The 27,405-nt window shown below is 44.3% G+C and overlaps 2 protein-coding genes across 3 annotated transcripts; both read right to left on the bottom strand.

Annotated features, from left to right (window-relative positions):
- Positions 1 to 1,032: 1,032 nt before the first annotated feature.
- LOC120033032 lies at positions 1,033 to 19,087 on the bottom strand. Its single transcript, XM_038979326.1, has 12 exons — positions 18,838 to 19,087; positions 10,618 to 10,729; positions 10,258 to 10,351; positions 10,011 to 10,065; positions 8,071 to 8,211; positions 7,692 to 7,852; positions 3,675 to 3,773; positions 3,099 to 3,244; positions 2,764 to 2,935; positions 2,522 to 2,634; positions 2,331 to 2,415; positions 1,033 to 2,252 (listed from the first exon to the last, which is right to left on the bottom strand). The coding sequence occupies exons 1-12, from the start codon at positions 18,953 to 18,955 to the stop codon at positions 2,196 to 2,198; spliced, it is 1,353 nt and encodes a 450-aa protein (XP_038835254.1). The 5' UTR covers positions 18,956 to 19,087; the 3' UTR covers positions 1,033 to 2,195.
- Positions 19,088 to 20,054: 967 nt separating this feature from the next.
- Positions 20,055 to 26,005, bottom strand: nudt9 (nudix (nucleoside diphosphate linked moiety X)-type motif 9). 2 transcript variants are annotated; one of them, XM_038979406.1, is made up of 8 exons: positions 25,323 to 26,005; positions 24,840 to 25,096; positions 24,623 to 24,712; positions 24,099 to 24,185; positions 21,921 to 22,032; positions 21,034 to 21,180; positions 20,831 to 20,915; positions 20,055 to 20,591 (listed from the first exon to the last, which is right to left on the bottom strand). In XM_038979406.1, the coding sequence occupies exons 2-8, from the start codon at positions 25,019 to 25,021 to the stop codon at positions 20,446 to 20,448; spliced, it is 849 nt and encodes a 282-aa protein (XP_038835334.1). In that variant the 5' UTR covers positions 25,022 to 25,096; positions 25,323 to 26,005; the 3' UTR covers positions 20,055 to 20,445. The 2 variants fall into 2 exon arrangements, with proteins under 2 accessions (XP_038835334.1, XP_038835324.1); XM_038979396.1 differs by having other exon boundaries at positions 24,840 to 25,124; positions 25,323 to 26,004.
- Between the last annotated feature and the right edge of the window lie 1,400 nt (positions 26,006 to 27,405).

Raw genomic sequence — 27,405 nt, forward strand, 5'->3', positions numbered from 1 at the left:
GTCTTAACCCCACCCTAGCTATGTTTCCTAGATGCCAGGATGATTTAGAGACAATGAGGGATTGTTCTACTCCTAAGCGATCTCTAGTAAAACACATTCTTGTCTATGTAATGCAGTCTTTAACTCATTTGTCGGCTCAAGCCAGCTCTAGTGACCATACGGCCAGATTAGCTGCATGGAACGAGAGTGGAGACCATAAAAACACAGCATTAGCAGGACAGAAATGTCTTACTATTAGTTAAATATGAATTGTTAACCATGAATATTAAATAAAATCAGGTAATACGTAATAATTCTCTCACAGTGTAAAAGACTGTTCTTCAGCACGTTGGATGCTGTCATGAAATGTCCAGAAGATTCAGCGACCGCAACAGCCAATTGGTGGAGGCCCTGTGTGCCCTTGACACAGGGAGCCATTACTTTCTAGATGTGAAAAATGTAAACCACTGTTGGAGCTAATAAAAACTGATTTGGTCAAAGCTGAGCTTAGTGTTGTTCGCCAGTTTTTGCAGACTGAAATCGCCCGCTCTGGCTCCAATGAGGAAAAATGGACCCCACTTGAGATCCTGCAACGATTCTCTGGGCCTCTCTCCGCTATGCCGATCACGCTTACCGCATTGAAACATGGATTGACTTTTGGGTGTCCACAGCTACATGCAAAAGCTCATTTTCCACTTTGACAAACGCGTTCAGTCAGCACAGAAGAAGCATGCTACTGAGGAAAGCTAAACTAATTCAAATGGCATTTGAGGGGGATCTTACAAGAAGATTTAGCGGAGAGTGGAATGATCGATTACTCAGGAAGTTCCACAGAGCATCAAGGAAGCTGCAACTCTTTTGAAAAGGTAAGATTGAAACAATATTTTAGTTAACCTATTGTGTGGCGTGTAGTGTCCCCAAATACACGCCACACAATAGGTTAACAAATGTGACATCAATTTTCTCACTGCCCATATGGAATTAGAGGTTTGCATGGCTGATGCCAAACATGGGGTCGATATTCAAAAAATTCATGACACCTGCTGAACTGAAAACATTGTACAAACAAACTGTGCGTTTTAATTATATAATTTTGAATGAAACAGTAACAATGTAGGAAAAGAAAGTAAAAAACAAAAAAGGCTCTCGGTGTCATATCATGGTTAACTGCTTGGTCACACACATCAGTACAAAGCAGCCGTTGTGCTTATTCATGAGTCTCCCATTACATAGTCTCACAGTTAGTAACAATTGACATAATCAAGGTCAGAAAATGTGTGGAAGTGCACAATTGCAGCTTTGAACAGTTGCATGTGAACAAAAGGAACAGCAAGTAAACAGTACTGCAAAAGTCATTTGATGCCGATTTGCTTACAGAGACATTGATTGCTGAGTTCACCTCGTACAAAACTACAAGTCCCATGTAATGTTATTGGTTTATATTGCATCATAGGTGTTTGTCTGAGCAAACAGGCACAGCTGTGGCTACCAAAAACACAAACAAATATATATAAATGCTTTGTTCAATTCATAATGTAGTTAGTGCACAGAATTCTCTCATACAAAAATACAGGTCCCATGATGCCAGTTTGCATGAGGATTGGAAAATCAACAATCAGGTAACATGGCAGTGAAACACCGGTAAATTAATGAGTACCAGAGTTAGGAGTTGGTTTCTAAGAGCTTACTGTATCAGACATTAAAGGTGATCTATGGTTTACAATAACATGAATGAACAGACATTAGACTGACAACACTTGGACAAGGATACATTTCCCATGTCACCCTGCGTGAACCCGAGTGACACGTAAATGATGCGTTCAAGACAACTCGGAAACTCCGACATTTTCGACTTGGAAATTCGTCGTAGAAAGAGGAGGCCCAAGTTCTCCAGTTTTCGACCTGGTAGTTAATTTCACTCACCTGATGTCCCAGGTCTGAATCAGTCCCTGATTAGAAGGACAGGATTAACACCAGAAGTGTTTTGGCCTTCGATGGCCAACATTGAACAGCCCTGCTCTACGCAAATAATGTATGTTCATTTTAAAATCGGAGTTTCCGACTTGTCATAAGTGCACCATAAAGGCATGGCCAGGAAGGTAAAGCATGAACAGTTTAAACACTACATTACATTTGGTCCTCTACAGTGGGGATGTTAAGTGGTACTTCAGTGGTTTCCTCCATTCTTTCCATCGATCCATCCCTTGCTTTTTCTATCAGTCCATATCTTGATCACCCACACTCTGGCGAAGGTATTCCTCATAGAGCTTCTTCTACAGGAAGGGAGAGATACGCTGTTAGTGGACAAGCGCACACACACACCACTGCACGCTCGCTCACACACACACTACCTTCTTGGTCTTCACCACCTCCTGCACATAATCCAGCTTTTCCTGTAGCTGCCTCTTCTGTCGGCCAGAGAGAGTGGGCCGAGTTCTGCAGAGAGAGAGAGAGAGAGATGCTTTAGGCATAATTCATTGATAACTGGTGGCACTTGAAGTTGAACAAGATCCCGCAGTTTGAGAGTGTGCTCAGCTCTTACCTGAAGGAGAAGCGAGCAAGAATGAGGAGTATGAAGGCGAGGAAGATGAGTCCGCCACAACTGTACAGCTGGTACTCCACAGACATGGAGTCAAACGCTCTCACTACAGGAGCCTGTTGGACAAAGGGCAAAGAGTCACACAAACACAAAAACTCCCCCCACTCCGTCTCACACACACACAACCATGGTCAGATTAACACCCACCCCTTCACTCTCTCTCTCTCTCTTACAAATACACTAACCAGGTATAGAGAGAGGGCCTCGATGCCGTCATGCCCCAGGGACATCTCTAGCAGCTCTCTGGAGAGGCTGCCCAGCACCAGGGCTGCCATCAGCATGAAGGGCACACTGAAGCCCAGAAGAGCCAACACACAGCCCTTACAGCGCGCCCGCCGGTTATCTACACTGGTCTGCCTGAGGGACAGAGAGAGAGAGAGGGGGGGGGTTATTGTTGTGTTGGAAAGGAGAGAAGATCAGTGATGTGTGCTCGTGTCATCTACAATATCCTCAGTCAAACTGTTTTTTCGGCAAGTTGAGAATGAGTGTAGAACACACAAAGTACGCAAGCGTGTGCTACCTGTCGTGGCTGAGTGTATCTGCAATGGCCTTAGTGATGAGCTCACAGTCCTTCTCTAGGGAGTTGAGTGTGTTCTGGACCGTCTGGTTGATGGTCTTCTCGATGGTGCGACATGCTTCCTCAATCTGGTTCACACAGCGACTGGGCTGGGGTGGGGACAAGCAGGTGGAAGTGAAATTCAAAACATACGTACATAGAATACATACATTTGATTTATGACCTCCCGGGTGGCGCAGTGGTCTAGGGCACTGCATCGCAGTGCTAGCTGCGCCACCAGAGTCTCTGGGTTCGCGCCCAGGCTCTGTCGCAGCCGGCCGCAACCGGGAGGTCCGTGGGGCGACGCACAATTGGCATAGCGTCGTCCGGGTTAGGGAGGGTTTGGCCGGTAGGGATATCCTTGTCTCAGTATGTAAATGTAATAAAATGTATGCACTCTACTGTAAGTCGCTCTGGATAAGAGCGTCTGCTAAATTACTAAAATGTAAAATGTAAATGTAATTTATTTAGCTAGGATAGTCCAAGATTGCCCAGTGACTTTCAGGTGCAGTGTAAAAAAAAGGTGGGTGCGGTAGCTACCTTGTTGGGGTTGGGGACATAGATGGTAGGCATGTCAAAGCCACACTTGTTGAGTCCCGGCCGCTTGCACAGCTCCTGGACTATCTGCATCATCACCCTCTGAAACAGCCATTCACATGACAGGGAGATTAGTTGATGTCATAAACTAATCAGAAAATTCAAGCAGCACCACCCCCCCCTCTGATACACCACTGCTACTATGTTGTTATCTATGCATTGTCACTTTAATAACTCTACCTACATGTACATATTACCTCAACTAACCGGTGCCCCCGCACATTGGCTCTGTACCATTACCCCCCTGTATATAGTCTCGCTATTGTTATTTTACTGCTGCACTTGCACTACTTGTTACTTTTATTTCTTATCCGTATTTTTTTTTAACTGCATTGTTGGTTAGGGGCTCGTAAGTAAGCATTTCACTGTAAGGTACATGTAACTAATAACATTTGATTGCACAACTCTGCCAGGACCTAGGATCAAGGGAGACAAGTTTTTAAGTACTATATCTCTTGACACATTGATGAAAATAATCATGGCCTCTAAACATTCAAGTTGCATACTGGACTCTATTCCAACTAAACTACTGAAAGAGCTGCTTCCTGTGCTTGGCCCTCCTATGTTGAACATAATAAACGGCTCTCTATCCACCGGATGTGTACCAAACTCACTAAAAGTGGCAGTAATAAAGCCTCTCTTGAAAAAGTCAAACCTTGACCCAGAAAATATTTAAAAAAAAACTTTTGGCCTATATCGAATCTCCCATTCCTCTCAAACAAAATTGAAAAAGCTGTTGCACAGCAACTCACTGCCTTCCTGAAGACAAACAATGTATACGAAATGATTCAGTCTGGTTTTAGACCCCATCATAGCACTGAGACTGCACTTGAAGGTGGTAAATGGCGTCAGACCGAGGCTCTGCATCTGTCGCCGTACTCCTAGACCTTAGTGCTGCTTTTGATACCGTCGATCACCACATTCTTTTGGAGAGATTGGAAACCCAAATTGTGTGTAGACAAAGTGTAGACATGTTCTGGCCTGGTTTAGATCTTATCTGTCGGAAAGATATCAGTTTGTCTCTGTGGATGGTTTGTCCTTTGACAAATCAACTGTAAATGTCAGTGTTCCTCAAGGCTCTGTTTTAGGACCACTATTGTTTTCACTATATATTTTACCTCTTGGTGATGTCATTCGGGAACATAATGTTTACTTTCACTGCTATGCGGATGACACACAGCTGTACATTTCGATGAAACATGGTGAAGCCCCAATATTAGCCTCCCTGGAAGCCTGTGTTTCAGACATAATAAAGTGGATGGCGGCAAATGTTCAACTTTTTTTATTTTATTTTTTCAAATTTGATCCCCTTTTCTCCCAATTTTCGTGGTATCCAATTGCTAGTAATTACTATCTTGTCTCATCGCTACAACTCCCGTACGGGCTCGGGAGAGACGAAGGTCGAAAGCCATGCGTCCTCCGAAACACAACCCAACCAAGCCGCACTGCTTCTTAACACAGCGCGCCTCCAACCCGGAAGCCAGCCGCACCAATGTGTCGGAGGAAACACCGTGCACCCGGCTCCCTTGGTTAGCGCGCACTGCGCCCGGCCCGCCACAGGAGTCGCTGGTGCGCGATGAGACAAGGATATCCCTACCGGCCAAACCCTCCCTAACCCGGACGACGCTAGGCCAATTGTGCGTCGCCCCACTGACCTCCCGGTCGCGGCCGGCTGCGACAGAGCGCGAACCCAGAGTCTCTGGTGGCGCGCCACCCGGGAGGCGAAATGTTCTACTTTTAAACTCGTACAAAACAGAGATGCTTGTTCTAGGTCCCAAGAAACAAAGAGATCTTCTGTTGAATCTGACAATTAATCTTGATGGTTGTACAGTCATCTCAAATAAAACTGAAGGACCTCGGCGTTACTCTGGACCCTATCTATCTTTTGACGAACATATCAAGACTTTCACCCTCGACAACCACTGTGATTATTATTATTTGACCATACTGGTCATCTATGAACATATGAACATCTTGGCCATGTTCTGTTATAATCTCCACCCGGCACAGCCAGAAGAGGATTGGCCACCCCTCATAGCCTTGTTCCTCTCTAGGTTTCTTCCTAGGTTCTGGCCTTTCTAGGGAGTTTTTCCTAGCAACCGTGCTTCTACACTATTGCTTGCTGTTTGGGGTTTTAGGCTGGGTTTCTGTACAGCACTTTGAGATATCAGCTGATGTAAGAAGGGCTATATAAATGAATTTGATTTGTTTCAAGGACAGCTTTTTTCCAACTACGTGACATTGCAAAAATCAGAAACTTTGTCCAAAAATGACGCAGAAAAATGTATCCATGCTTTTGTCACATCTACTGCAATGCTCTACTTTCCGGCTACCCGGATAAAGCACTAAATACACTTCAGTTGGTGCTAAACACGGCTGCTAGAGTTTTGACTAGAACCCCAAAATTTGATCATATTACTCCAGTGCTAGTCTCTCTACAGTGGCTTCCTGTTAAGGCAAGGGCTGATTTCAAGGTTTTACTGCTAACCTACAAAGCATTACATGGGCTTGCTCCTACCTACCTTTCCGATTTGGTCCTGCCGTACATACCTACACGTACGCTACGGTCACAAGACGCAGGCCTCCTTACTGTCCCTAGAATTTCTAAGCAAACAGCTGGAGGCAGGGCTTTCTCCTATAGAGCTCAATTTTTATGGAATGGTCTGCCTATCCATGTGAGAGACGCAGACTCGGTCTCGACCTTTAAGCCTTTATTGAAGACTCATCTCTTCAGTAGGTCCTATGATTGAGTGTAGTCTCTGCTTGCCGTCTCTGCTTGGCCGGTTCCCCTCTCTCCACTGGGATTCTCTGCCTCTAACCCTATTACAGGCGTTGAGTCACTGGCTTACTGGTACTCTTCCATGCCGTCCCTAGGAGGGGTGCGTCACTTGAGTGGGTTGAGTCACTGACGTGATCTTCCTGTCCGGGTTGGCGCCCCCCCTTGGGTTGTGCTGTGGCGGAGATCTTTGTGGGCTATACTCGGCCTTGTCTCAGGATGGTAAGTTGGTGGTTGAAGATATCCCTCTGGTGGTGTGGGGGCTGTGCTTTGGCAAAGTGTGTGGGGTTATATCCTGCCTGGTTGGCCCTGTCCGGGGGTATTGTCGGACGGGACCACAGTGTCTCCTGACCCCTCCTGTCTCAGCCTCCAGTATTTATGCTGCAGTAGTTTGTGTGTCGGGGGGCTAGGGTCAGTCTGTTATATCTGGAGTACTTCCCCTGTCTTATCCGGTGTCCTGTGTGAATTTAAGTATGCACTCTCTAATTCTCTCTCGGAGGAGGACCTGAGCCCTAGGACCATGCCTCAGGACTACCTGGCCTGATGACTCCTTACTGTCCCCAGTCCACCTGGCCGTGCTGCTGCTCCAGTTTCAACTGTTCTGCCTGCGACTATGGAACCCTGACCTGCTCACCGGACGTGCTACCCGTCCCAGACCTGCTGTTTTCAACTCTCTAGAGACAGCAGGAGCGGTAGAGATACTCTGAATGATCAGCTATGAAAAGCCAACTGACATTTACTTGATTGATTTGATTATAAAACTAAAACTGGCTAACTTCGTCCCAGCCAACTGTCAACCTTGTTCATATTGTAGATATGTATAAAGTGTGTGTAATAGGGAATTTCCAGGTGTAATAGACACAAAAGCGGTCGTTGATAAAGTTAAAAAGAAATCTCTGGTTTAGTACAATTTGCAAGAGGGAGAAACCTCCAGCACAGAAGCAGAGAAAACCAGTGTGTCCTTTGAACTGGCACCATTAGACTGGCGCCAATACTATCAGCAGATAGGTTATGGACAGTTATCCTTCACGTCTGGCCTCCAAGTCTAGTGACCAAAAAACCTTGCACGAACAGAATCATGTGCATTACAGAAAAGGAAAAGCACAATGCATTGCGTTAAGCACTAAACTGAACATGAATTTTATTAATCCTAAAATTTCCCACTAGAGTGTGTGTGTGTGTACCTGTCTGTCCGACTCTCCCCCGGCCTCGTCGGCCTTGCTGAGGTAGAAGCGCAGACGGTCACCGTGCTTCTCGTTGAGCTTCTCCACGATGTTGAGGGTGCGTTTGCACAGCGCCTGGCCCATGGGGTCAAAGAACACCAGGATGAGGTCACACAGCTCGCCTGGGAGGGGACAGAGACGAGCCTGTTATGTTCTGTTCAATTAGCCAGATAAATAAACAAATGCAGAAACATGAAATACTGTAGCCGTCTTTACACGCAGATGGTGTGTGTGTGTGTGTGTGTGTCATGATGAAACACCGAGATGAATAAGAAAACAATACATTCACAGAATCACACACCCTACACCACACACACAGCGCCATATTGTGGTGACCTACCCAGCCACATGATGGCCTGGTCCACATCGAAGGGGTACTTCATGTCCCCGTCCACCAGGCCAGGAGAGTCCACAAACGTCACCAGGCTGAAACGCTTTTGCCGCGACGTGCAGATCTCAGTACCCAGGTACTCAGACACACCTACAGGCAGAGAGAGAGAAAGCAAAATTCAAAGTGAGACCTTTACTTGAATGGTATTTTCAAACATTTCACTCAGTGCTGACTAATGTTTAGAATGTGTTGTCAGTCATGCTGTCATCCCCATTGCATTTCTATCACATCATATACAGTGGCAAGAAAAAGTATATGAACACCATGGAATTACCTGGACTAAATTTGTCATAAAATTTGATCTGATCTTCATCTAAGTCACAACAATAGACAAAGACAGTCTGCTTAAACTAATAACACGTTTTCATGTCTTTATTGAACACACCGTGTAAACATTCACAGTGCAGGGTGGGGAAAGTATGTGAACCTTTGGATTTAATAACTGGTTGACCCTCCTTTGGCAGCAATAACCTCAACCAAACATGTTCTGTAGTTGCGGATCAGACCTGCACAACGGTCAGAAGGAATTTCGGACCATTCCGCTTTACAAAACTGTTTCAGTTCAGCAATTTTCTTGGGATGTCTGGTGTGAACCGCTCACTTGAGGTCATGCCACAGCATCTCAAATCGGGTTGAGGTCAGGACTGACTTGGCCACTCCAGAAGGATTATTTTCTTCAGTTGAAGCCATTCTGTTGATTTACTTCTGTGTTTTGGGTCGTTGTCCTGTTGCATCACCCAACTTCTGTTGAGCTTCAATTGGCGGACAGATAGCCTTACATTCTCCTATAAAATGTCTTGATAAACTTGGGAATTAATTTCTCTGTCGATGATAGCAAGCCATCCAGGCCCTGAGGCAGCAAAGCAGCTCCAAACCATGATGCTACCTCCACCATACTTTACAGTTAGGATGAGGTTTTGATGTTGGTGTGCTGTGCCTTTTTTCTCCACACATAGTGTTGTGTGTTCCTTCCAAACAACTCAACTGTAGTTTCATCTGTCCATAGAATGTTTTGCCAGGAGCGCTGTGGATCATCCAGATGCTCTTTTGCGAATTTCAGACGTGCAGCAATGTGTGTTTTGGACAGCAGTGGCTTCTTTCGTGGTGTCCTCCCATGAACACCATTCTTGTTTTACGTATTGTAGACTCGTCAACAGAGATGTTAGCATCTTCCAGAGATCTGTAAGTCTTTAGCTGACACTCTACGATTCTTCTTTTTAACCTCATTGAGCATTCTGCGCTGTGCTCTTGCAGTCATCTTTGCAGGACAGCCACTCCTAGGGAGAGTAGCAACAGTGCTGAACTTTCTCCATTTATAGACTATTTGTCTTACTGTGGACTGATGAACATCAAGGCTTTTAGAGATACTTTTGTAACCCTTTCCAGCTTTATGCAAGTCAACAATTCTTAATCTTAATCTTCTGAGATCCCTTTTGTTCGAGGCATGGTTCACATCAGGCAATGCTTCTTGTGAATAGCAAACTCAAATTTTGTGAGTGTTTTTTATAGGGCAAGGTAGCTCTAACCAACATTTCCAATCTCGTCTCAATGATTGTACTCCAGGTTAGCTGACTCCAATTAGCTTTTGGAGAAGACATTAGCCTAGGGGTTTACATACTTTTTCCAAAGTACACTGAATGTTTAAATGATGTATTCAATATAGACAAGATACAATAATTTGTGTGTTATTAGTTTAAGCAGACTGTTTGTCTGTTGTTGTGACTTAGATGAAGATCAGATCAAATTGTATTACCAATTAATGCAGAAATCCAGATAATTCCAAAGAGTTCACATACTTTTTCTTGCCACTGTATTACAGGCGAGGGAGGCGTTTCCTGAGTCCTACTTTGACGCTGACGAATGAGATTGAATCAACTCTGAAATCTCACCTTTGAGCTCGTGTAGAGGTTTGAAGTGTGGGTAAAGGTGCAGCGTGGCATTTCCCTAAAATACACCAAGAAACCAAACAAAGTTGCACATTCTGCGAGAAAAACACATCCACCATACACTGTGTGAGCACTTACTCAGTAAAAAAGGTAAAAGCACTCAAAGTACCTCAACGAAAGTGCATGAATTGAGGAGCAAACTTTGAAGTTGAAGAGGAAATTCACTCAGAACTGTACCAGCTGTACTCACTGTGAGAGACTCTCTCTTGCGCCCACTTGTGACAAAGCTGAAGCCTTGCGTCTCAATGGCCACTCCTGTACGCTGGATGTGTTCCTCCACATACCTGAGACAGAAAGTTACAGCAGACATCATTTTAACAAGCACTCTCTCTGGTATTCACGTTATACTAGGTGTACGTCCACACACACACATTAACAAATGGACCATGGGACATAATTACAATGACTTTGAAGCAAAAGGAAGCATAGGGGAAAGTAGCATCAGTGTAGGGAAAAGTCCCAGTCTCTGATGGAATACTTTTCAAAGTGCATCCTTCTCTCCACACTTTCTGTGGTTGTCAATGGTAACCTTGATCTGATTGAACATTACCAGTTGATGAAGGAGCTCTTGCCGGCAGAGTGGTTGCCCATCAACATGACCGTGATCTTTTTCCTGGGTGCCAGCAGAGTCACGCCAACGGACTGGGCCACTGCTACCAGCCCTAGAATGGAGACATGGAGGGATGTGATCAGGACAATTAGCTAACTTTAGCTTATCTAACATGGGCTAGCTAGCTATGATATAAATACTAGCTGTAAACTTGCTCGTTGATGTGATGAGTTTCGTATAATGCCGATTGATCAATTGTTAGTTTACTAGTATTAGCCACTAAGCTATAGCTAGCTAACTAATCTAGCTACCACTAACTATTGCTAATAACTCATACTGGTAGTTACGTTAAAGCGGCAATCCTTAACTGAAATATTAACAGTGTCCTCCCCGCCACAGTTTCAATAAAATACAACCACTTCAAATCCATAGACTACGCTATGGATGCAAGGGTTCTGGTGGGGTTCGACTGTTGAACTAAGCTCAGGCATTTATACATTATATTCTTCATGAATCAATGGGTAGCTACATACCATTCATTTATAAGCAAGGTGTCCCCCCCCAAAAAAAATGACCACTGGGTAAAATAATTTGTTCATTCTGTAGATAATCCTCTAAAATCAATGATCCAAACCTAATTTCTCTATCATAATCCGTTCAAAAGTGTAGGGCAGCCCCCAAAGTGACTCCTCTTATCAACTGTGCACAAGAATTCCCTCTGTGTTGTCTTAGGAATTCAGTATTGTCTGTGTTGGTCTTGCCAACCCCCATTGTCATACCTCTGAGAAGCAAAGGTAACACCATCTAGCTCTGATACACTATATATACACACAAAAGTATGTGGACACCTCTTGGCAGTAGAATGACCTTACTGAAGAGCTCAGTGACTTTCAACATGGTATCCTATCCAACAAGTCAGTTCATCAAATTTCTGCCCTGCTAGAACTGCCCCGGTCAACTGTAAGTGATGTTATTGTGAAGTGGAAACATCTAGGAGCAGCCGCAAAGTGGTAGGCCACACAAGCGCACAGGACGGGCCGCAGAGTGCTGAAGTGCGTAGCGAGTAAATATTGTCTGTCCTCGGTTGCAACACTCACCACAGAGTTCTAAACTGCCTCTGGAAGCAACGTCAGCACAATAACTGTTCGTCGAGAGCTTCATGAAATGGGTTTCCATGGCCGAGCAGCCGTACACAAGTCTAAGATCACCATACGCAATGCCAAGAGTCGGCTGGAGTGGTGTAAAGCTCACCGTCATTGGAGCAGTGGAAAAGCGTTCTCTGGAGTGATGAATAACGGTTCACCATCTGGCAGTCCGACGGACAAATCTGGGTTTGGCGGATGCCAGGAGAATGCTACCTGCCTGAATGCATAGTACCAACTGTAAAGTTTGGTGGAGGAATGGTCTGGGGCTGATTTTCATGGTTCAGGCTAGGCCCCTTAGTTCCAGTGAAGGGAAATGTTCATCTTGAATAGGAAGGTCGACCGCAAGCCAGGCCTAATCGCCCAACATCACTAATGCTCGTGGCTGAATGGAAGCAAGCCCCCGCAACATTGTTCAATCATCTAGTGGAAAGCCTTCCCAGAAGAGTGTAGGCTGTTATAGCGACAAAAGGTGGAGACAAACTCCATATTAATGATTAAAATATTGCCTTGTAATTCTTGTTAATGCCTTGTATGTGAATCCATTCATTTTACAAAGTAATTAAATACACTTGTATTTAGAATTCTATTCTTCATTGCCCATTACTGTTACTCAAGTCTCCATGCATATTCCTATTTATACTATGGAGCCAGATAAAGATAATTAATTTAATGGGATAATTGCTTAGTCTTATTACTTGTCGCATGTGAGGTATATAAACTCAGCAAAAAAGAAACGTCCTCCCACTGTCAACTGCGTTTATTTAAAGAAAACTTAACATGTGTAAATATTTGTATGAACATAACAAGATTAAACAGACATAAACTGAACAAGTTCCACAGACATGTGACTAACAGAAATGGAATAATGTGTCCCTGATTAAAGGGGGAGGGGGTGGCAAAATAAAAAGTAACAGTCAGTATCTGGTCTGGCCACCAGCTGCATTAAGTACTGCAGTGCATCTCCTCCTCATGGACTGCACCAGATTTGCCAGTTCTTGCTGTGAGATGTTACTCCACTCTTCCACCAAGGCACCTGCAAGTTCCCGGACATTTCTGGGGGGAATGGCCCTAGCCCTCACATCTAACAGGTCCCAGACGTGCTCAATGGGATTGAGATCCGGGCTCTTCACTGGCCATGGCAGAACGCTGACATTCCTGTCTTGCAGGAAATCAGCCATACTGCTCATTCTGTGCGTGGTGACATTGTCATGCTGGAGGGTCATATCAGGATGAGCCTGCAGGAAGGGTACCACGAGGGAGGAGGATGTCTACCCTGTAATGCACAGCGTTGAGATTGCCTGCAATGACAACAAGCTTAGTCCAATGATGCTGTGACACACCGCTCCAGACCATGAAGGACCCTCCACCTCCAAATCGATCCCGCTCCAGAGTACAGGCCTCGGTGTAACGCTCATTCATTCGACGATAAACGCAAATCCGACCATCACCCCTGGTGAGACAAAACCGTGACTCATCAGTGAAGAGCACTTTTTGCCAGTCCCGTCTGGTCCAGCGACGGTGTGTTTGTGCCCATAGGCGACATTGTTTCCAGTGATGTCTGGTGAGGACCTGCCTTACAACAGGCCTACAAGCCCTCAGTCCAGCCTCTCTCAGCCTATTGCAGACAGACTGAGCACCGATGGAGGGATTGTGGGTTTCTGGTTTAACTCGGGCAGTTGTTGTTGCCATCCTGTACCTGTCCCGCAGGTGTGATGTTCGGATGTACCGATTCTGTGCAGGTGTTGTTACACGTGGTCTGCCACTGTGAGGACGTCCAGCTGTCCACCCTGTCTCCCTGTAGCGCTGTCTTATGCGTCTCACAGTACAGAGATGGCAATTTATTGCCCTGGCCACATATGCTGTCCTCATGCCTCCTTGCAGCATGCCTAAGGCACATTCACACAGATGAGCAGGGACCCTGGGCATCTTTCTTTTGGTGTTTTTCAGTAGAAAGGCCTCTTTAGTGTCCTAAGTTTTCATAACTGTAACCTTAATTGCCTACCATCTGTAAGCTGTTAGTGTCTTAACGACCGTTCCACAGGTGCATGTTCATTAATTGTTTATGGTTCATTGAACAAGCATGGGAAACAGTGTTTAAACCCTTTACAATGAAGTGAAGTGATTTGGATTTTCACTAATTATCTTTGAAAGACAGGGTCCTGAAAAAGAGACGTTTCTTTTTTTGCTGAGTTTATAATATACTGCATATTCACATATTAAATATTACTGCCCACTACAAAAGTTACTGGAGTTTTTATCTCTGTAGGATGGCCAGAATTAGGGTGACTAAAACAATGGAGGTCAGAGGGGGAAAAAAGTGACAAAACATTTTTTTCGGGAAAATTGCATCATGTCAGCTCTTCTGTGCCAGATTTAAGGCTGCTGACTACACTCACTTCTGTTATCATGAAGTGCTTTGAGAGACTAGTCAAGGATCATCTCTACCTTACCAGTCACCCTAGACCCACTCCAATTTGCTTACTGCCCCAATAGCTCCACAGACCATGCAATCGCCATCACACTGCTCTTTCCCACCTGGACAAGAGGAATACCTATGTAAGAATGCTGTTCATTGACTACAGCTCAGCATTCAACACCATAGTAACCTCCAAGCTCATCATTAAGATTGAAGCCCTGGGTCTGAACCTCCCCTGTGCAACTGGGTCCTGGACACAGGGGCCGCCCCAGGTGGTGAAGGTAGGAAACACCTCCACTTCGCTGATACTCAACACTGGGTCCCCACCATGTTGCGTGCTCAGCCCCCTCTTGTACTCCCTGTTCACCCATGACTGCGTGGCCAATCACGCCTCCAACTCAAATCATCAAGTTTTCAGACGACACAACAGTAGTAGGTTTGATTACCAACAATGATGAGACGGCCTACAGGGAGGAGATGAGGGCTCTGGGAGTGTTGTGCCAGGAAAATAACCTCTCACTCAACGTCAACAAAACAAAGGAGATGATCGTGGACTTCAGGAAACAGCAGAGGGAGCACCCCCTATCCACATCGACGGGACCGCAGTGGAGAAGGTGGAAAGCTTCAAGTTCCTTGGCGTGCACATCACTGACAAACTAAAATGGTCCACCCACACAGACAGTGTGGTTGTTAGGGGAAATCCTAACATGGTGAAGGCGCAACAGTGCCTCTTCAACCTCTGGAGGCTGAAGAAATTTGGCTTGGCACCTAAAACGTTCACAATGTTTTACAGATGCACAATTGAGAGCATCCTGTCAGACTGTATCATTACCTGGTACGGCAACTGCACCGCCCGCAAACGCAGAGCTCTCCAGAGGGTGGACGCATGACCGGGGGCAAACTACCTGCCCTCCAAAACACCTACAGCACCCGATGTCACAGGAAGGCCAAAAAGGTCATCAAGGACAACCACCTGAGCCACTGCCTGTTCTCCCCACTATCATCCAGAAGGCGAGGTCAGTACCGGTGCAAAGCTGGGACACACACACACACAGAGACTTGAAATCATTGGCCACTTTAATAAATGGAACACTAGTCACTTCAATAATGTTTACATATCTTGCATTACTCATCTCATATGTATATACTGTATCTTAGTCTATGCCGCTCTGACATTGTCCATATATCGTCCATATATTTATATATCCTTAATTCCATTCCTTTACTTAGATTTGTGTGTATTAGGTATATGTTGTGAAATTGTTACATATATTGCTTGTTAGATACTACTGTACTGTCGGAGCTAGAAACACAAGCATTTTGCTACACCCGCAATAACATCTGTTAAACACGTGTATGTGACCAATAAAATGTGATTTGATTTATACAGGGGGTACCGGTACAGAGTCCATGTGCAGGGGCAACGGTTAGTTGAGGTAATATGTACATGTAGGTAGAGGTAAAGTGACTATGCATTAGGCATGCAACGGTACAGTGGGCCCACGGGTCGGTATGTATGAGGGTTTGTGGGCCACGGTACGGTTCGGTATCTTTATATTTAAGAAAAGTGCGCTTGTATGACTCTCATACAGGGGACGAGTTTGCAAAACGTAGCTCTTCATCTCCCAATCCAGTACATAGTGAACCTTCACAGTACATAGTGAACCTTCACAGTGAGGTAGCTTAGAGTTACTCTGAAGGTCCAACTATCAGTGGAGAGCGCTAGATAGGGTGTCTGTGTCAATTCATTTTCAATTTATCTCCGTGATGTTTCGTAGAGTTTGGGAATTACTTTGCTGCTGAAATGTGTGCGGGAGGGGACATTGTAACGCGGTTCAACTTTTTTCATCAGGTGACAAAACGAGTGGACTCTCCTTGCTCCAGCTCCACCTGCAAGAGATACGGCCGGGTGATGGCCACGTAAATGACACGTTAAAAGTGTTTCCACTCGAGTAGCCGACAGTGTCAAAGCAATGCTTGCAGACTGTATTTTGTTTGTTTACGGTCTTCTTACCCTCGTCATCGTATTGAACGCTGAATACAAAATGTTCCCACACAAAGGATTTGAAAGACGGCAGTGCTTCTTCAAATTTGCTTCTCTCTGTCTCGCTAGATCTCAACATTGTCACGTTGTAGCTGAGAGAATATTTGTTTTTAAGTTTCCCCATCTCTTCATGGGGCCCATTTAGGGAGGTTTCCTACCGAGAGGTCATTGCAAATCGTCCATTGGTTATTTAAGGGGGAGGGGGTTGCGGTCACTGCGGGTGCCACATTGAGACATTGCTGTGGAGTAAAGTTTTTCAGCCCTCAGGAGACCCCTAAGGGCCTGGTGCCCCAAGCAGTTGCCTGCCAAGCCTGTTCACAAGCTGCACGTCTGGTTCTGTGGATCTGAATGTACGATGTGCGTGTAGTCTGCAGCACAATAAGCATGTTTTGGAAATTATAGGAAAAAGACAGGCATATCGTAATTCCACGGTTCACGTGCGTATAGAACCGTAGGGGGCGTACCGAACGTTTCGACAACATACTGTGTACCGTTGCATCCCTACTATGCATGGATAATAAACAGAGTAGCAGCAGAGTAAAAATGTAGGTGGGACAATGCAAATAGTCCTGGTACCCATTTGATTAGCTGTTCAGGAATCTGAGGACCCATGCCAATAGGCGTTGTCATGCCCTCTTCACAACCGTCTTGGTGTGTTTGGACCATGATAGTTTGTTGGTGATGTGGACACCAAGGAACTTGAAGCTCTCAACCTGCTCCACTACAGCCCCGTCGATGAGAATGGGGGAGTGCTCGGTCCTCCTTTTCCTGTAGTCCACAATCATCTCATTTGTCTTGATCAAGTTGAAGGAGAGGTTATTATCCTGGCACCACACTGCCAGGTCTCTGACCTCCTCCCTATAGGCTGTCTCATCGTTGTCGGTGATCAGGCCTACCACTGTTGTGTCATCGGCAAACTTAAAGATGGTGTTGGAGTCGTGCTTGGCAATGCAGTCATGGGTGAACAGGGAGTACAGGAGGGGGGCCGGTATAGTACGATTCAATCTTAGTCCTGTATTGATGCTTTGCTTGTTTGATGGTTTGACGGAGGGCAAGCGTGATTTCTTACAAACTTCCGGGTTAGAGTCCCGCTCCTTGAAAGCAGCAGCTCTACCCTTTAGCTCAATGCGGATGTTGCCTGTAATCCATGGCTTCTGGTTGGGGTATGTACGTACGGTCACTGTGGGGACGACGTCGTTGATGCACTTATTGATGAAGCCAGTGACTGATGTGGTGTACTCCTCAATGCCATCTGAAGAATCCCAGAACATATTCCTCTCTGCGCTAGCAATGCATTCCTGTAGCTAAGCATCTGCATCATCTGACCACTTCCTTATTGAGAGAGTCACTGTTACTTCCTGTTTTTGTTTGTAAGCAGGAGGATGGAGTTATGGTCAGATTTGCCAAATGGAGGGAGAACTTTGTACGCGTCTCTGTGTGTGGAGTAAAGGTGGTCTAGAGTTTTTTTCCCCTCTGGTTGCACATTTAACATGCTGGTAGAAATTAGGTAAAACAGATAAGTTTCCCTGCATTAAAGTCCCCGGCCACTAGGAGTGCACGGTTTGGTTCATGTCAATGAAGAGCTATACAGATCCCTCCACATTGTAAAACAATTTGAGAGGTGCACAGCGATGTGGCACGTAGCTCAATTTGACCTATGCGTGCCTCTGGAGGCTATGCAATTACATCACACCATCCACACCACCGACCACACTTTCTTATCAAGCATAAATTGTCTCTTATCCATAGGATATAGTGTATTTGCCATTTTAGGGAACTATCGCTTTAACAAAATGTGTGATGAACATGAATTAATATATTTGATGTGATTTAATTCATCAATTAAACGCATGTATTTTTAACATTGTGCCAGATAAGGTTCTATGGCTGAACCCAGATTGAAAAACAATGAATACAATAACATATTTGGGGGCCAGGGCTAAGCCAGGGTTTCCCAAACTCAGTCCTGGGATGACCACTAGTACTTCACAACTGATTCAAAAAAAATCTAGGCTTGATGAGGAGTTGGTTATTTGAATCAGCTGTGTAGTTCTAGGGCAAGAGCCTAAACGTGCACCCAAGCCCCAAGGGCCGAGTTTGGGGAAACCCTGCCCTAAGCCACCGCTTATGTTGCTTATGCCAGGAGCCAGCCCTGCTCAGAACTATGCTTTGTGAAGATAGACCATTATAGTCCCAACGTCTGATTTGTCTTCGTAAAATGCATTTTATAACAAACATTTCAACACTATAAAACTGACAAGGTACAAATCTGTCGTTCTGCCCCTGAGTAAGGCAGTTAACCCACTGTTCCCCGGGCGCCGAAGACGTGGGTATCGATTAATGCAGCCCACCACACCTTTCTGATTCAGATGGGTTGGGTTAAATGGGTAACCCATTTCAGTTGAAGGCATTCAGTTGTACAACTAACTAGGAATCCCCATTTCCCTTTTAACGTAATGCTAGCTAGCTACTAGCTAACGCGTTAGTCAGAATCAATGAGTCATACCAAATATAGCTAGCTAAACATACAGGCTGAATGACATTCAGCAAATGTCTGCTGAAATTGGTTGATATCTTCATTAAATCTTCATTTGATGAGACATTAGCTAACTCACCACTGTCGGCATCGATGTACAATTGATGACAGTCTCGTAAAATGCGCTCATCGCAAGACACACTTCCAGACAACGAGTCGGCATTTGCCGCGACTCGGCTCTTGATTTTCCCAGACATTGCAAAACGTTAATCTAAACGTATCGATGAAAATAACAAACGTTGCTTTAAACTATAAAAGTATTAACTAGCTACTCATTAAATTTCAGATTGATCTAAAATGCCCCTCTTCTTACTCATTCTAAGTTTAAATCACCCCGGTCGGTTGAAAAGGAACGTCGGCGCCACGTAGTCAACTAGAATACGCAAGCCTTTCGGGTAGTGTAGTTCCTGCTTCTCCTTTTTCTTTCGTATCATGTCAGTCATGTTACATTTCGTAATACAAAAGAAAAGGAAAAATTGCACCACCAATTAACCCTACACACATATACCAAAGTATAATAATTGATATGTCTTTACATAACACTTGGCTTCATCACAAACAAAATAGACTGATATTGTTTAAAATGCCTTTATTTTTGATTATGGCATTTTTAATTGAAGCAAAAGCTAAACTCAGACGCGTTTCGGCATCATGGCCTTGGTCAAGGAGTAACAAAGAAACAATGAGAGCATGTCTTCTTTTGAGCAAACCAGGTTCCCATCAGCCCTGATTACAGAGGGAGTGGTTACAGATTGGGCATTGGTGGACACCACATAGGAAACAGCAATAGGTAATATACATTCTAAATAGATATATCAAAACGCATATTAAGGTTAGAAGCATTAGAGGTCTAAGTGGTTCTTGCCTTGAATATGGAAGGACACAAATGTATTTCTCACCATTTCTGTAGGGTCTATAGTTTGCTATAACTACTTTGTGGTGTGTTTTTTGCCCTATTACCCTTTTCTATGTTTTATCTTTTGTGGTCCATATTTGCTGCCATCTAGTGAGCTTTGTAGTATGGCTCTTCTCACTCTATATTTTTTTGTCCTTCCATATTCAATTGTTAATCTTTTGTTGTTGTTGCTCTTTTGCACCCCAGTATCTCTACTTGCACATCATCATCTGCACATCTATCGCTCCAGTGTTAATGCTAAATTGTAATTATTTCACCTCTATGGCCTATTTATTGCCTTACCTCCCTAATCTTACTACATTTGCACACACCGTACAGACTTTTCTATTGTGTTATTGACTTTGTTTATCCCATGTGTAACTCTGTTGTTGTTTTTGTCGCACTGCTTTGCTTTATCTTGGCCAGGTCACAGTTGTAAATGAGAATTTGTTCTCAACTGGCCTACCTGGTTAAATAATGGTGAAATAAAAATAAAAAGGCCATAACTACTTAGACCTTTCTACTGCTTCTAACCTTAATATGCATTTTGATAGTGTATATATATTTAGAATGTATATTACCTATTGCTTTTCACTGTTTACTATGTGGTATGTGGTTACTCTGTAACCACTCCCTCTTTAATCAGGGCTGATGGGAACATGATTTGTTCAAAAGAAGACATGCTCTCATTGTTTCGTTACTCCCTGACCAAGGCCATGATGCCAAAACAGTGATAATGCTGCAGGGCCTTGCTCCGGCCAATCCTCTTGAACGTGAGGACAGTTTCCTTGGTTACCAGTGAGCATGCCTCTCCTTGGCGACCACCTCCAAGAACTGGGAGTGGCTTGCATAGAGGGATAGGACGGAGTCAAGGTCGATCCAGTGGACTTGCCCGGCATCATCGCCCGCTTGCAATGGGAGCTCGCTCACACTGTTACCTAGGTAACCAGAGCAAAAATCTACATTTCAGAGAACTGCAATGTGTGTACAAATAAAGAGCAGAATGGGGAAAAATGTAAAGGATAAGGAAACATGTTGCATGCTATCCTGCTGTGAGAATAGCCAAATCCTTATTGTTTTCATTGAATTTTGTCAACATTTTTCCTGCATAGATAAGACTGCCTTAACTTGTTGTTTATCAGTGTCTATAATATCATAAGAGTAATCATTGATTTACCTGTATCATCATGGAAGTTGACAGCAACCGTTTCCATCCAAGAGTTGTCATTATTTCTTGGGTCATCTACATAGCCCTTATAAACCTGAGAAGTAGATGAGGGACAGAGAGAGAGAAAGAAAACAAGTGTTTTATGTCAACTACACAAACAAATACAAAATGAAAATAAATATATGATGATAAATTCTTTCTAGCTTGCTGACCTCCAGACCCGGCGAGTTGAACAGCTGAGTGATGCGCTCGTGGATCCGCTCTCTGTCCTGGGGGGAAGCTGCCAGGGAATTCAGAGCCTCCTCAGAGAACTCACGCTGCAGGGTGAGGGACACCAGCTCCCCTGGGTCTACCATACCCTACACACTCAAACACACGTCATCGTCCATAAGAATACAGTGAGGTGGCCAAGATGATACAGATGTTCAGAGCAGGTGAGCAAGAGGAGGGAATAGCAGGTGAGAGAGGAGGAAATAGCTTTTTTTGCTATTATTATGAATAATTATTTTTTACCTTTATTTAACTAGAACAAAGAACAAATTCTTATTTACAATGACGGCCTACCAAAAGGCCTCCTGCGGGGACGGGCTGGGATTAAAAAAATAAATAAAAATACTACAGGACAAAACACACATCAGGACAAGAGAGACACCACAACATAAAGATAGACCTAAGACAACAACATAGCATGGCAGCAAACATGACAACACATCATGGTAGCAACACAACATGACAACATGGTAGAACACAACATGGCAGCAGCACAAAACATAGTACAAACATTATGGCACAGACAACAGCACAAAGGGCAAGAAGGTGGAGACAACAATACATCACACGAAGCAGCCACAGCAGTCAGTAAGAGTGTCCATGATTGAGTCTTTGAATGAAGAGATGGAGATAAAACTGTCCAGTTTCAGTGTTTGTTGCAGCTCGTTCCAGTCGCTAGCTGCAGCGAACTGAAAAGACGAGTGACCCAGGGATGTGTGTGCTTTGGGGACCTATAACAGAATGTGACTGGCAGAACAGGTGTGGTATGTGGAGGATGAGGGTTAGACAGAGGAGGGAGGAAGGAAGGAGTTTAAAGAATCCCACTGACCCCTGGGATGGCCCATTCCCCACAGTCTCTCCTCTTGATGGACACAAACTGCAAAACTGGCAGTTTGGACACTGGGTGCGACACTTGCTGTCCAGCTGAGTCTCTCTTCCACCTGTAGGGCGGTGACACATACAGTAGCGACAGGTTAAACTACGGAAACTACAGTACGCAAATCTACCCCTAACTCCATAGGCCGGGGTATTCAACTCTTACCCTACGAGGTCCGGAGTCTTCTGTTTTTTTGTTCTACCTGATAATTAATTACACACCCGGTGTCCCTGGTCTAAATCATTAATTGCACACACCTGATTAGAGGTGAACAATGAAAAAATTCAGTGGCACTGGCTTCGAGGTCCAGAGTTGAGTTTGAGGGTCATAGGCACTTCTGAGAGAGATGAACAGTTGAAGTCGGAAGTTTACATACACTTAGGTTGGAGTCATTAAAACTTGTTTTTCAACCACTCCACAAATTTCTTGTTAACAAACTATAGTTTTGGCAAGTCGGTTAGGACATCTACTAAGTGCATGATAGAAGTAATTTTTACAACAATTGTTTACAGACAGATTATTTCACTTATAATTCACTGTATCACAATTCAAGTGGGTCAGAAGTTTACATACACTAAGTTGACTGTTCCTTTAAACAGCTTCCAGAAGATGATGTTATGGCTTTAGAAGCTTCTGATAAGCTAATTGACATAATTCGAGTCAATTGGAGGTGTACCTGTGGATGAATTTCAAGGCCTACCTTCAAACCCAGTGCCTCTTTGCTTGACATTATGGGAAAATCAAAAGAAATCAGCCAAGACCTCAGAGAAAAAAAATGGAGACCTCGACAAATTTGGTTCATCCTTGGGAGCAATTTCCAAACGTCCGAAGGTACCACGTTCATCTGTACAAACAATAGTACGCAAGTATAAACACCATGGGACCACGCAGCCGTCATACCGTGCAGGAAGGAGACGCGTTCTGTCTCCTAGAGATGAACGTACTTTGGTGCAAAAAGTGCAAATCAATCCCAGAACAACAGCAAAGGACCTTCTGAAGATGCTGGAGGAAACAGGTACAAAAGTATCTATATCCACAGTAAAACGAGTCCTATATCGACATAACCTGAAAGGCCGCTCAGCAAGGAAGAAGCCACTGCTCCAAAACCGCCATAAAAAAAGGCAGACTACGCTTTGCAACTGCACATGGGGACAAAGGTCGTACACTTTGGAGAAATGTCCTCTGGTCTGATGAAACAAAAATATAATTGTTTGGCCATAATGACCATTGTTATGTTTGGAGGAAAAAGGGGGAGGCTTGCAAGCCGAAGAACACCATCCCAACCGTGAAGCACCGGGGTGGCAGCATCATGTTGTGGGGGTGGTTTGATGCAGGAGGGACTGGTGCACTTCACAAAATAGATGGCATCATGAGGGAGGACAATTATGTGGATATATTGAAGCAACATCTTAAGACATCAGTCAGGAAGTTAAAGGTTGGTCGCAAATGGGTCTTCCAAATGGACAATGACCCTAAGCATACTTCCAAAGTTGTGGCAAAATGGCTTAAGGACAACAAAGTCAAGGTATTGGAGTGGCCATCACAAAGCCCTGACTTCAATCCCATAGAAAATGTGTGGGCAGAAGTGAAAAAGCGTGTGAGCAAGGAGGACTACAAAACCTGACTCAGTTACACCAGCTCTGTCAGGAGGAATGGGCCAAAATTCACCCAACTTATTGTGGGAAGCTTGTGGAAGGCTACCCAAAACGTTTGACCCAAGGTAAACAATTTAAAGGCAATGCTACCAAATACTAATTGAGTGTATGTAAACCTCTGACCCACTGGAAATGTGATGAAAGAAATAAGAGCTGAAATAAATCATTATCTCTACTATTATTCTGACATTTCACATTCTTAAAATAAAGTGGTGATCCTAACTGACCTAAGACAGTGAATTGTTACTAGGGTTAAATGTCAGGAATTGTGAAAAACTGAGTTTAAATCTATTTGGCTAAGGTGTATGTAAACTTCCGACTTCAACTCTATCTCTTGCCTAGGGGGTAGGGGTGACCAACATTGGGCACAGGAGTTGGTTTGACTTTAAAGAGATTTTGTGGGAAGGTTAGGGTTAAGTTATCTGAAGAGTAAATGCATACTTTAAGAGATGATGGAATAAAGTGGGAAAGTTACCTGGTAACAATGGGATCTGCTGCGTGATTGGGTCCCCACCGTCCCAGCAAACCTCTCCCAGTCAAACCAGTGCGACCTCGAGGATTTCTACAGGAGGACAAGAGTTAGTTTACGTATGATGAATTGCTACACATACAATTATTTAAAATTGATATGAGGTCATATACATGTAGAACTCTGTAGCAAAACACTACTTAGTAACATGCTGCAGAATGCTAGCTTATCATTGGCTAGGCAATGCTTGAATAGGGTCACACATTTGCCACAGTTGCTTCTGACAGCTCATGCCAAGTAGGCATTATGTTGGAGATTTTAAAGATACACTCAGCAAGATGACATCAGCTTCAACAGAATTCAAATCTGCTAAGAATGATTTTCTTGGGGATTGCCACAATTTGAGACAAAAAATGGCATACTTGGCATATTTGAATGCAGTTGATGTTGTCTGTAAGTAGGTAGTTGTGTATTATGATGTAATCTTGCTGAGGGTCACCATTGTAGAACTGTGTTGGATGAAGGCTCACAGTGGCATGCCTTGCTCCACTCTGTAGTCTCCCTCGTGACTCCGCCTGTCCACATTGCCATCCAGAGCGTTAAACCGCGGGGAGAAAGACCTGTGAAATAATACAACATTGTAAAAATACTTAAAAATCATCAATAATGAACTAATCAGTTATAACCACATGTCGGTAAAACAGATAACAAAATTAATTTGAAACCCTCTCTCTCTCTCACACTCACCTGATGTCCTGATCGGCCCATACAGGCTTGATGAGTACAGATGGGGCAGTGTAGCTCACTGGTCTGTACTGGGGCCAATCAGTATTCCAGTCAACTTTGTCATCAGGCACTGGGAACCGCTGTGTCTCTGAGCCGGGGTACTTTGGGCATCTGGCCTTGTTGTGAGGGGCTGAGCAGGGCATAGTGAAGACACTGGGCGGTAGCACACACAGACTACAGCCACTGGTACTGAGGCTTTTACTAACTCTGGCAGAAAACTGGTAAGAAGAGAATGAGGTGAGAGGCCTGGGGAGGGAGAGAGAGATTTAATATCTAAAAGTAACATTTTAAGTAATCTTAGCAATCTATGACCAATAGTAACATAAAACAGGGATTAGCTGCAATGCAGAGAAAAAGGCAGAAGGTGAAAAGAACAGATAACTACCCAATGATACGAATAGAATGATCATAGGTCTCCAAAATTACTTCAGAATGATTCCATACCTGATTCCTGAGGTGCAGAGGCAAAATGGAAATCCTAAAAGGGTAAGTGCTATTCGAATCGGCCCAACCCAGTTTCGTCCCACTCGTATCATAACCAGTCAGTCAACACAGTACAGGCCTGTATACACACGGATAATGCTGCAGTAACCAGGAAATACAGAAATCCCGCTGCTATGCTTTTTTAAAATTACTGAATCTATAGGAATATTTCAGTGTTGTTGCGGACGGCGCAATCATAAATTATTTTGAAGCTGCCTTTGCTCATATGATTCGATGTTTAATTCAGTTTCAACACACTGTACCACAGATACAACACAGCTTGTCGTATCCAACGTGACAAATGAGTCACAGTGGGCAGAACAGGCAAGGAGGGGGGCAGAGCCAAGCACAAGCTAGCGAGTTCCCATTGTCGCGTTCTAGCATGCATATTTCTGTTTAGGGAACTCCTACTCTGTGACTTGCGCGTGTTCAAAAACTCAATTGGCCCTTGCACTCCTTCCAAACAACGCAATTTAAAAAAATCTTTGGCAAAGGGTAAAATCTACAGAACTTAGATTACAGAACGCAGAACGCACGTCTCTGTTCGTAGCAGATTGTAGTTTTGGGAACAGAAAACTGTATTGAAATCAAATGTTTTATCGATGAGAAAATTAGCACAACGTCTGCCAAAATCCATCTCGTTCCATCTTCTCCCACTGCCGGCCACTTGGCTTCCTATCATCACCATATGTGGTAGTGAGTGGATACCCGGATGCTTCACACCTAAAGGTCTGGTGAAATATCTGTCTCATTGTTCTATATGTGACTGTACTGTCTTTAGTTTCAACCTGTGTTTCTGCTTCCGCATGTCGTCGTAACGTCATCGGCCAGTCTGCACTTTGACCACAAATAAAACAATGAGCCAGATGTTTCACCGGATGTATGAATCTGAAGCATCCGGTTAGCATTTCCACTTGGTGGCGTAGACATGAGAGGGATCAGAGAGGAAGAGAGACCCAACTCGGCGGAAAATCTGTCTCCCTCCAGCAGGTGGCGTTTTTTCATTGTTTCGCACACCAAGCAAAGAGGTTTAGTATGGAGGTCAATGAGTCGAATTTGGTCCCCAAATAGTGTCTTATTTGCTACATGTGTTTTATCTGATCAAATAGAAGTTTCTTAATGCTTAACTTGTTACAAGTGTACTAATATAAGTAGGACATGTGACATCCCGACAAATTTGAGGAAAAAACACTTTATATTAGAGTTGTCTCAAGATGGCTATGCATATTCATGGCATGAGGCTAGTAGCATAGCATCTCCCTCCATTGAATACAGGCGGTTCACGTCAACAACCCTCATCGAATATTTAAAAAAGGATTGCAATAATGAGACGTATCCACCAATCCAATGAAAGGATAGCTAGACAGCCCACCGCTTTGTGGACAACGACTCTTGTTGTTAGGGCGGAGAGACATGTATCTTGTCAGTTTATCCATAATCTTTGGTGGGATACAGATTTGAGGAAAGAGAAGGAACACGAGACAGACGAACGAGGTTCGATGACGTGAAAGCGTAAGAATGGCGCTGTTAAGATCAGAGATTCGTCTCCTGAGTTTACAACTTTGTTCAAGGTGTACATACCTACATCTCCTGATTTCAAACCAAGTAATACTACTTATAGTGTTTGTGACGCTCGCCGTTTGGTGAGACGTAGATCCGGTGGAAATGGCAAGACTGAGAATACCCTGTTTGTCTTGTTGAGCTTTGATACAGAGTTTCTTCCTGATAAGGTCAGGTAAGGTTATATTTGCTATTCTGTGAGGGCCTTTGTTTCGAACCCGCTTCGGTGCTTTAGGTGCTAAGGATTCGGACATGTTGCAGCAGTGTGTAGAAGGGAGATCCCACAATGTGAGAAATGTGCAGGAGGGCACAGTCAGAGGGAGTGTACAGTTGGGATAGAGAAAGCACTGTGTGTCACCTGTGGGGGTGCCCATGCAGCTGGGGATCTGAAGTGCCCTGTGAGAGAGACAGGTGGAGATTGCCAGAGTGTGATTGGGGAAGAACGTTTCCTATGCTGAGGAAGTGAAGAGAGTAGAGGATAGCC

Source organism: Salvelinus namaycush, chromosome 3, assembly GCF_016432855.1.
Source record: "Salvelinus namaycush isolate Seneca chromosome 3, SaNama_1.0, whole genome shotgun sequence".
NCBI lineage: Eukaryota > Metazoa > Chordata > Actinopteri > Salmoniformes > Salmonidae > Salvelinus > Salvelinus namaycush.

Coding starts and splice junctions, on each gene's coding strand:
- nudt9 (XM_038979396.1), bottom strand. CDS start 25,414: ATGATACGAGTGGGACGAAACTGGGTTGGGCCGATTCGAATAGCACTT. Junction 24,713..24,839: donor TGGGCCGATCAGGACATCAG/GTGAGTGTGAGA, acceptor ATTATTTCACAG/GTCTTTCTCCCCGCGGTTTA. Junction 22,033..24,098: donor GCAGATCCCATTGTTACCAG/GTAACTTTCCCA, acceptor ACCGCCCTACAG/GTGGAAGAGAGACTCAGCTG.
- LOC120033032 (XM_038979326.1), bottom strand. CDS start 18,955: ATGTCTGGGAAAATCAAGAGCCGAGTCGCGGCAAATGCCGACTCGTTG. Junction 10,730..18,837: donor GTACATCGATGCCGACAGTG/GTGAGTTAGCTA, acceptor TCTCCATTCTAG/GGCTGGTAGCAGTGGCCCAG. Junction 8,212..10,010: donor ACCTCTACACGAGCTCAAAG/GTGAGATTTCAG, acceptor CTCTGCCTGTAG/GTGTGTCTGAGTACCTGGGT.